Genomic DNA, 10760 nt, shown 5'->3' with positions numbered 1-10760 from the left:
CCAGCACCAGGTACACCTCCTGCTCCAGGAACAGCACCAGGAACACCACCTGCTCCAGGAACAGCACCAGGTACACCACCCACTCCAGTTCCTATACCAAGTCTAGCTGCTGGTGGAGACATTAACATTAATATGAGTATTCTAGTACATATTCATTATAATCAGGTTAATACACTATATGGCCCAAAGTATGTACACACCTGATCATCATACCTAAATGTGTGTCTTCCCCAACTACAACATTGGAATCACACACTTGTCTAGAATGCCTTTGTATGCTGTGGCATTAAGATTTTCCTTTACTGGGACTAATGAGCCTACCCCAGTCTTGTTCCAACATGACAATGTCCCTATTCACAAAGCAAGCCCCATAAATTGGCAACATGATTTGCCAGTGTTGGTGTGTAAGAACACAAGTGGGATGCAAAGAGACTTGACCTCAATCTAACTGTACACCTCTTGGATGTGCTGGAACTCCAACTGTGTGCCATGCCTTCTTGCCCAAAATCAGAGCATTCCCTCAGTAATGCTCTTGTGGCTAAGTGGGCAAATATCCACTGCCACAGTCCAAAATCTACAGGAAAGCCTTCCCAAAAGAGTGAAGGCTGTTATAGGAGCAAAAGGGGGACCAAGGCCTTATGACCATGGTTTTGAAATGGGATGTTCAAGGTCAGATAAGGGTGTGATTGTCAGGTGTCCACAAACATTTGGCCTTATACTGTAGCTTAGTATGTGATTCAGCCTTTCACCTTGCTGATCTTACCATATTTAGCAGCTTTAGCTTGAGACTTAGCTGAGCCCGGTCCTGAAGGAATAAAGTATAAACATTTTAGAAACAAAATTATTTATAAAATTATACAAAAGACACATGTGGTATTCATATAATTGTGGTCTGTAATATAGAATCATTCAATCAGGAGATAATCTGTAAAGGGTGTGAGAGTGTCAGAGCTCATTAATTGATATTTTTTGTGGGGATTTTTCAGTGCAGTGTTCCTGCCATAGGCTTTGCATCCACTATGAACCTGACCAGGATAAACCACTTACTGAAGATGAACAAATAAATTAATTTTCTCAAGTTGGAGTGAGTATGCAATTGATAGAAGATCTGAATATGAGAGATTTCATGAATCTGCCAGCATAAACAATTTAATTAACTTACGTAATGTGTACCTAGGCACATGTTTGAATGCTAGTACGTTCTAATTAATTAATTTTGTTTTATGTAATATAAAACAGCAGATATCTCAAGGAGATTGGCTACTTCTCCTATGCACAATAATACCTCCAGACTTGGGTGAAATGAGAGGGTATCCACGAAACACTCCTGGTAACTGTTGTCCAGCAAAGCCCCCACGACCGCCTGTAAAAAAATGTTACATGTCTTGACATGTCTTGTTTATATATATATATATATATATATATATATATATATATATATATATATATATATATATATATATATATATATTACTCACCGTTGGCCCCAAGTCCACCTTGACCAAGCTGAGCTACAAATTAAGAGGGGAAAATATTAGAGATTGATACAGAAACAGAAGATTGATCCTATTATCCTATCAGTATAAAGCTCACCAGTCTGAGATCCTGTTGCTACACCTGGCAGAACTCCTTGGCCACCGAAACCTGCGTACAGAAAGTTAGTCTAAATATCTGATGCTAATAAAAGGAAATTTCCTAGATGTCATTAAGCGCTTCAGCGGTATTTACCTTGTCCAGGAACAATACCACCTTGGTACAACCCTGGAACACTAATACCTAATTTAAGATAAGAAAAAAACAGTGTTACATTTGCAAATTTTAATATGATGCCCAATAATAAGTGGTAGAACCACATTACCTGGTACCGGTGCCTTCCCTATCTTGCCAGCTTTGCGCACAGGGCCTGTTCCAGTACTTGGTATTCCAGTTTGTGGCAAAATAGGTGCTAAAGGGCCAAAAATAACAGGGAGACAATGCATAGGTATCTATTTTCCAAACAACAAAATATCACAAGAACCATGATTTTTGGGAACTACCTCCACCAGGACCAACTCCAGCTCCACCAGGACCAACTCCAGCTCCACCAGGGCCAAATCCAGCTCCACCTGGACCAACTCCAGCTCCACCAGGGCCAACTCCAGCTCCACCAGGGCCAAAACCAGCTCCACCAGGGCCAACTCCAGTTCCACCAGGGCCAAATCCAGTTCCACCAGGGCCAAATCCAGCTCCACCAGGGCCAAAACCAGCCCCACCAGGACCAACTCCAGCTCCACCAGGACCAACTCCAGCTCCACCAGGGCCAAAACCAGCTCCACCAGGGCCAAATCCAGCTCCACCAGGGCCTACTCCAGTTCCACCAGGGCCGAAACCTGCACTACCAGGTCTGACGCCTACACCACCGGGACCAAATCCAGCTCCACCAAGACCTATTCCACCAGACCATTTTGTGGATTGTATGAATTGTATAAGTTATAAATGTTCACTGCTATGGCTGCTTAAAAGTATACATTTTGTAACTGTAACATGCCTCAAACCTTTAAATGTGTCATGTATTTTCACAAAACAGGGGTGGAGACAGAACAGAAACCAAAACAAAACATACATGGCAAAGAAAACAAAGCCACGTCAACCCAGATACGCGCTGTCGTGTTACGGGCAGCTTAGGCGCACTGAGTATCGACCCCTGTTTTGTGATTGGATGTATCCCTTATGTGTCATCATTGCTCACAGCTGTTTCTGTTTTTCCCTTTGATTAGTTTGTCTATTTATACCCTCATGTTTCTGTATTACATCGCAAAGTATTGTGTTCAGTGCATTGCCGCCTGTGCCGTACCAAGCAGTATTGTTTCCTATCTTGATCTTCTGGTTTTTGATCATGTTTTTATTTTTGGTTTTGTGATTCCGGCTTTTGCCCTGTTTTACCTGTTTGCGGATTGTCTGACTCTTTGCCCGTTTCTGACTACATTTTTGCCATACATTTTGTCTGCCTGCCTCTAAATAAAGCCTTTTACTGCATGCGTCCATCTGCACTCGCCAAATGTGACAAAATGTGTAAAGTCTCAAATTGATCACTTACCTGTTTTTGGTGGTTTCTGTCCTGCACCAGGATAGAGACCTCCAGCACTGCCGTATATTCCTAAAAAGACAAGCTTATAATTTAGATAGGAAATCATACCAGATAACTGGATTTTCAGATACTATATGAGAACATTATGCATTGGCACGGGGTAATGTTTGAATTTTTTTGTTCAATATTTAAGATGAGTAATCTCCCCGTGAAACCTGCCATGAAACAAAAGTTTTGACTGTGCTTATGGATTCATGTGGTGTCCATTCCTACCTTCTTGTTGCCTGATGTAGACAAGAGTAGTATTGATATACTGATGTGCCTACCCGAACACTCTCTAAAGCCATTCATAAGAAATTTGAGAAGGGACACATTTACCCACATATTCAAATTCAGCAGTAGGTTCTATTCGAAATATTTGTTTGACATTTGTCTGGGGACCTTAATAAGGCAGAAAGTTAAAACACATTTTATTTTTGTTACACAATACATTCATATTAGAGCTCATTGGCACCTATCACTGTATACCCAATGACATTTTAGCAACCCCATAATTTCTTTATAATATTATAATCATACATGATTTCATTGGTTTTCCACCAGCTCCTATGGAAAGGTGCCATATGTTGATGTATTTAATAATTAAGATTGTGTTTGCAAATGTATCTCAAATTATGCCAATTTTCTACATGATTTATATAAACCTAAAATCACATCTTCTACATTTAATGTTTATAGCTTCAACACAAAACGACATAAAGTGGAACTGTATTAGGGGATGGAACATGGTTACTCCAAATGATATTCCCTCAGTGGTGTTTGGATGATAGTAGTGGAGAGAGCTAACATGTAGGTATACAATTTCCAATAACTGGGAATCAACTGGATTGAGATCTGGTGACTTTGAAGGCCATAGCATATGAGCCCTGTGGATTGAGGCATTGTCATCCTGGATGAGACCACTCTCAACAGGATTATAGAAAAATTTAATCATATGATAACCTTCCCATAATGTGAACCTTCCCATTAACAGATTAAGTGGGCCCAATACATACCAGCAAAATGCCCCCACAGCAAAGTAGAGCCCCCATTTTTTCCCTTTAATTTGTCACCTATCTGTATATTTAAATAAGTAAATTAAGGTTCCTTACCTACTCCCACTCCACCAGGACCATAACCTACGCCAACTCCACCAGGACCAACTCCTCCAGGACTAACACCCCCTGTTCCTACTCCTGGACCAATTCCAGCTGGGCCAACTCCTCCTGGTCTGACTCCTCCTGGACCAAATCCTCCTAGACCAGTACCACCTGGACCAACTCCTCCTGGTCCAACTCCTCCTGGACCAACTCCTCCTGGTCCAACTCCTCCTGGACCAACTCCTCCTGGTCCAACTCCTGTTCCGACTCCTCCAAGACCACTTGCTCCTGGTCCAAAACTCCCAACACTCTGTCCAGTGCCAAGTCCACCTAAGCCTCCTATAGAAGAAAATTGGCAAATGTGCATTTAAACCAAAATGTTTATCCCCTTCACGTATTTTCTTGAAGAAAAATCACAATACTGTGCCAGTTAAAATGTACTGACCCAGTTTTGGAGGTTTCCCACTGATGCCTATAAAAAAAGAAACAAAAAATATGGTATTTGGCTAGGTTGCTAGGAACTTGCTTTAAAATGCATATATTAGTATTTTGCAACCAGAGTAGCAGAAGTAAAAACAATATTGCATGATATCATCCTAAAACTTTTCATTACCAACACCTCAACTAAAACCAATGAGTTGTTTTTCTTTAGTTTTACAGAATTCTATTAACTATTCATAAAGTGTACACTTAGCGTTCACTCTAGTTAGGGGCTAAGTACTTGTTCATTATGTCTAACCTCGTCCAAGTCCACCAGGGCCAACACCACCAGTTCCAAGTCCACCAGGCCCAACACCACCAGTTCCAAGACCCCCTGGACCAATCCCTCCAGGTCCAAATCCTGCTCCAAGAGTACCAGGCACTCCAGCACCAAGACCTAGTCCTCCAGCACCTAATCCAGTACCAAGCCCAACTAAATATTCTCTTTTTTACTATGGAAAAGTAATGATGTTCAATTTATTGACTTTCATTGTTATAACAATAAAAGCACCAAACTCACCAGGCCCTGCACCTCCAGGCACAAGTCCTCCTAGTCCACCACCTCCAAGAGCACCAGTTCCAAGTCCCTGAGCACCATATCCTGCCCCTAGGAAAGTATACATTTATTGACACATTTACTAGAATACAATTGTTGTAAATATGAGCAAATAATGAATACAGAATATCTGCTGAAAAGTTGATGTCTTGCATACTCTATATAAGGAAATATTATCCATATAATTACTACAGAATGGCTGACTCCAATCTCACCTGTTTTTGGAGGCTTGCCAGCAGCTCCTGGTTTAAAAAATAAAGCTTGAGCCATTAAACAACTGTAGCAATGAACAAGGAAAGCAATTAAGAAATAAATAAGTGTGTCATGTGACGGTATAGTATAATTGGCTCGGTCTGAACGTTATTCAAGTTTTTACACCTAACCAGGTACAACAAATAACACATTAGTTGCGAGAGAGCAAAAATTTTGATTGGCTTGGGGTCCATTTGATCTTCTTTGGAAACTGTCATAGAGTACTAAAATAATTCTATAGTGTAAGTGCAACTGTTATCACATTTATCATTATCATTTCTGGTTGACAGAGTTATGCACAGTTGTTGTGTCAGTTAATCTTAGCAGCCTTAGTAATTTGTGACCTGCTCAGATTGCATTGCATTACGGCCTAAACACGAATCTCAGAAATTTATATACAGTATAACAATTCAGAATTTATCTTAGATAAGATGATTTTTTAAATTGCTTAAAAGCTATATATCATTCAGTTGCATTACTAGCATCTAGCTACTGTTCATGATTTTCTCAACACACATTCTCAAAGCGCTTACAATAACATCAGTGTATATGTTATTTGTATGTTTGTCCACCAGCATCTTAAAGCATTCCTGTTATGTAATGCTTTACAAGAAGAGTTAAATTGCTGCTGATATTTTTTCATGAGATCTGACTCAATCTGATCTGACTTGATCTGATCCAAGCCCAATGGCAATGCCATTCAGTTCTGACACCTCTGGGAACAGGACTTCCAGGACTAATAGCTCCTGATTCAATGCCCCCTGGACCAAACCTACAAGATCCAGAGTCAGTACCTACACTACTAACAGGTCTAGAACCATTACTACACTACTGAAAGATCCAGAGCTAGTACCCACACTACTAACAGATCCAGAGCAAGTACCCACACTTCTAGGCCCACCATATCATGTAATTTAGTATATTACCCTCAACACATGGGGTGTTTGGGGGGATTTACAGGAGAGTCCCTCAGAAGAGATAGTTTACAGTGAAATTTTATGTAACTTGTTTAACAGAAGTGCCACAAACCTGCTCCAAGTCCTCCAGTGCCAAAGCCACCAACTCCTATTCCACCAGTTCCAAGACCACCAGTGACTGGTCCACCTGTTCCAGGACCTGTACCATAACCACCTGGTCCTACTCCTCCTGTACGAGTACCAGGAACAAATTGTCCAGTTCCAAGTCCTGGCCCACCAGTACCAGTACCAAATGCAGTCCCTGCTGTACCGGGACCTACATCATAACCCAAAAAAAAAATGTGCGTCCTGCTTAGATGTAACTTCCTTAAATTGCCTTTAAATAACAAATGTATATTTAAAAAATAATGTATGGCCATAATAGTTAAGTGTAAAGAATGTAGGTTGTCACTCACCAGCTGTCTTCCCTGGCTTATAACCAAGAAACCTACCTGGAATTAAAATACATTGAAATGGAGGAAAACAATATTTAGTTTTAAAGAATATAGGACTTTCTATCGATGTAAAAATGTTAGAATTTTTTTTAATCACATACAGTATATGCCTAAGACTTAAACGAGACTTTTGATCAACATTAATGTGCCAAACATAATTGTTTTAATTAATTGAGCTAGAAAATTAATACTAGCGCATCTTGTGTTTATTAAAAGGAAATATTTACCACCTCCTGCTCCAGGACTGGTGCCAACTCCTGGTCCAGTTCCCAGTGCACCTCCAGGACCAGCACCAAGACCACTCCCTGGAAGGACTCCGGTCCCTATACCTCCAGGACCAAGTCCTGTGCCTACGCCTACCCCAGGTCTAATTCCAGTACCAAGTCCAGCTCCAGCACCTTGTCCAAAACCAGGACCAATGCCAGCCCCTATTCCAGGCCCAGCTCCTCCTCCTCCTCCTGCAGCTGGTATGTAGACTCCTGCAACAGAAGACAAGAACCTTTCAATGGAATAGTTACTAAATTATTTGGAATGATGAATGAATGAATGAGAACAGGAAATTGCCCAAGGACACTTCGGCATGTGGAGTCATGTGGGCCGTGAATTGAACCGCCATCCCTACGATTAATGGACAACCCGCTCTACCACCTGATCCACAGCCGCACATTCTTCCAGTCACCTGATTACACACTATTACTAATAACAAGAATTTACCTTCTGTCATAAGAGTACTATCCTCCTCCAGGTTCATAGAACTTTAAACACTCAATGTTACATGTACTTTGAAAAAAGAGTGTCCTGTAATTAACATTATAATGATTAATCTTTATCAAATTATGAAAATTATAGCCTACGTCTAGGTTGCTTACAAAGTTAGAATTTAACATCTATGGGAACAGGTCTTCTCATCTACTGTACAGTCTTAGAAAAAATCCTCTTTCTAGAGTTCCTTAATGGCTCCTTGGATACTTAAGGGTCTATAGCTTCCAGAAATGGTTGTAATTGGAATATTCTCTGAGTGAGAAGCACTCAGGTTCCACGAAGAACCTTTCAGGATCGCTCCTCCAGAGGGACAACTGAAGAACCCTTAAGGGTTCTTATGTAAGATTTTTAGTTATCTGATAGTAATAATTTCTAATAGACGCTTAATGCAGTGTATGAAATCTCTAAACAGCATAACTTTAAATAAACTATTAAAAATACCTTCTCCTATACATTTTCTACTGGTAGCAATATACACCGATGTCATCCATTTTTACATCTGTTAAAATTCAGGCATTCAGACAGAACCACTTGAACTACTTGAAATATAAGTTGCATAAACAAAATGCAAAGATTCAGTATTAGTTCAGTGGGCTTACGAGTCTTTTAAGAGCCTTGACTCTAGTTTGTAGAAATGCACTAAAATAATGATTGAAAATGCTGAAAAAATAAATGAATTTGAAAACGATTTAGGTGGTGCGTTCATAATCTTGAATGTGATTACAGGGGAAGGTGATTTTTTAATTTTGTATTAATTTCCTCTGACTCAATGGTCTTTTGCAGGATGTAGAGTCTGTGATCTGAATGTCAATAATGTCTCAACTAAAGCCATACTTTATTTCTGAAGTTCGTTTTGCTTATGTTAACTTAAGCTCAGTCTATGACTATTGGCTGAATCTGAAAGACAAAGGCAATGTAGAATAAATGTAAAAGTCCCCAATAACTTTTACCTAAGAACCTATGAAACTGAGCTAGATTAGATCAGTTTCTGCCAAACACACACTAATTATAATGATAAACATTGGATCACTGTCTATAATAATGATTGGAGGGGGTTAGGGTCAGGCTCTAAAATAGGTATTTTAGAGCATCTGGAAGGTTTCATAGAGAGAGAGAGAGAGAGAGAGAGAGAGAGAGAGAGAGAGAGAGAGAGATCCTTTATCAGAAAGCAGGAGACATCTTACCTCCTTGAAGTGAGGGTCTACACAGAGCCAGCAGGACAAATCCATGGAAGAGCAGCAGAGCTTTGCCCCTCGCCATCCTGCTCTGTAATAACCCTTTCCTTTAGCAACCTAGGGGTTTTATTCTCCCTCAAAAGCTCATAGCTTTGAAAAAGGAGGGAAATTGGAGTGGGATGTCCATCTGTGTGTGTGTGTGTGTGTGTGTGTGTGTGTATTCATGATGGGGGGTTGGACAAAGGTAAGGGTATGATTCACTAAATAATTACTACACCCAACACTGTCTATGTGTATTTCACTTTTTTTTTTTTTTTCCTCTTTACTCCACCTCTGAGGCCCCAACAATGATTTGTGCTTGGGAAACACATTGCTGGATAGAAGAAAAAAAAAAAAAGGAGATGCAGAGAAGAGAAGTACAGAGGTTAAGGGAGAGTAAGCTCACATCCCACCAAAACAAAATCTCCTGAATGCTAAATATTCTCTCTAATTCGAAGAATATGCTAATTTTCTTTACCTCATTGCTCCAGAGATGTACCAAAGCAAATTATTTGGTAAGCAATTTATCAGCAGGTCTAGACACTCTTATGCAGCTTTGCTGAAGGTATTAATAATTATTAGTTGTGTTCAAATACTTCTATTCAATTCTATGCAACGTATTGAAAATTTCCTGAACGCATGAAATCGCCTGGTATGACAGGTTCAGTGTGTTTTGCAGTGAATCTAAGGGGTTTCCTGGAAAGGTATCACTTTTTTTTTTTTTTCTCCTTTAGTTAAGTTTAGTTTTGTTTTGTTTTTTTGTGATCCAGCTCTCCTTCTTTGGGCTGGGAACCTTCTGCCAGAACACAAGCTGTGTTTTTAGGCTGTTGGCAAGAATAAAGATTAGGTCATTCCTGCATTGATAGACATTTTGAAATTGAACGTAAAACCGCATATATGCAGAGAGAGAGAGAGAGAGAGAGAGAGAGAGAGAGAGAGAGAACATGTATCTTGGTGAGGAACAAATATCACCTTGTGGGGACGTTTGGCTGGTCTCTATAAGGACAATTATTAATTAAAACAGCCAAAAACTTTCCATTTGGTTACTAAGGTTAGGTCTATATTTGGTTGTAGGAATAAAATTAATGAGCTTCATTAATAATTATCTCCATCCTCACAAGGACAAACATCTTAGAGAAACACCTTGTTATCCAAACGACATAGAAGACATTAGGCATGTTCTTCATTAAAGATCCTAATGCCCAACAAAAATAATCTAACCAGAGCTGTAATGATGTAACCAATTACAATTCAATCACAAGATGCTTTTCGTCACAAGAAATTGTTTTGTTCTGTGGTCCAAAGCAAACCTTTTTGAACCTTTCTTCCTTCCAAAATGAACCAACATACCATGTTAGCACCACATACTGTAGTGGAATTACAGACGTCCGAATGTCCGTAAGTTCACAAAGATGACTCATCTCAGTCGACTGCTTGCATTGGTAACGTGCATAGCAACAATACGCTGCATTTGGGAAAAGAGGATAAAAGATCATTCAAAACTCTACATGAAAATTCTTATCTTTAAAAAACACACTAACATCCAAATCCAGACCGTTTTAAAACAAGTTGTCTGGCTTCGTGTGAGAACTGATAAATTTAGTCAGTTAGTTATTGGCCATTGAGTGAAATGACTTCGCCAATGTCTAATGTGCCTTTAATAAAGCAGTGGATTTGAAATGGAGTCGGGCTGAGGCTTGCTCAATGCTGTAATTCCTTAACGCAAAACAGTGTAATACCTTAATTGGACACAAAAGCTGCTTTTATTGCCTTGCGTGAAACATGATTGAAACCATTTTTACGTACAGTTTGATGGAGCAGCATAGTTATGCGATGAAATAATTGCAGAATAAAAAACAACAGGGGGGAAAAGGGTCTG

General features: G+C 39.8%; 1 protein-coding gene across 1 annotated transcript; it reads right to left on the bottom strand.

Moving 5' to 3' along the window:
* Window positions 1-4204: 4204 nt before the first annotated feature.
* Window positions 4205-8927, bottom strand: LOC128622737 (uncharacterized). The gene is made up of 7 exons (XM_053649445.1): window positions 8852-8927; window positions 7133-7384; window positions 6867-6902; window positions 6524-6727; window positions 5207-5293; window positions 4946-5098; window positions 4205-4566 (listed from the first exon to the last, which is right to left on the bottom strand). The coding sequence occupies exons 1-7, from the start codon at window positions 8925-8927 to the stop codon at window positions 4205-4207; spliced, it is 1170 nt and encodes a 389-aa protein (XP_053505420.1).
* Between the last annotated feature and the right edge of the window lie 1833 nt (window positions 8928-10760).

The sequence above is a fragment of the Ictalurus furcatus genome, chromosome 18, assembly GCF_023375685.1.
Source record: "Ictalurus furcatus strain D&B chromosome 18, Billie_1.0, whole genome shotgun sequence".
NCBI classification, from domain to species: domain Eukaryota; kingdom Metazoa; phylum Chordata; class Actinopteri; order Siluriformes; family Ictaluridae; genus Ictalurus; species Ictalurus furcatus.
Note: the sequence above shows the minus strand (reverse complement) of the source record. Positions and strands in the feature narration are given on the sequence as shown.

Bases quoted from the DNA above. Each gene is read 5' to 3' on its own strand.
- LOC128622737 (XM_053649445.1), bottom strand. From the start codon at position 8,927: ATGGCGAGGGGCAAAGCTCTGCTGCTCTTCCATGGATTTGTCCTGCTG. The intron at 6,903-7,132 runs GTAAATATTTCC...TTTTAATTCCAG, and splicing joins CAGTCCTGGAGCAGGAGGTG to GTAGGTTTCTTGGTTATAAG. The intron at 4,567-4,945 runs GTTAGACATAAT...TTTAAATGCACA, and splicing joins CCCTGGTGGACTTGGACGAG to TTTGCCAATTTTCTTCTATA.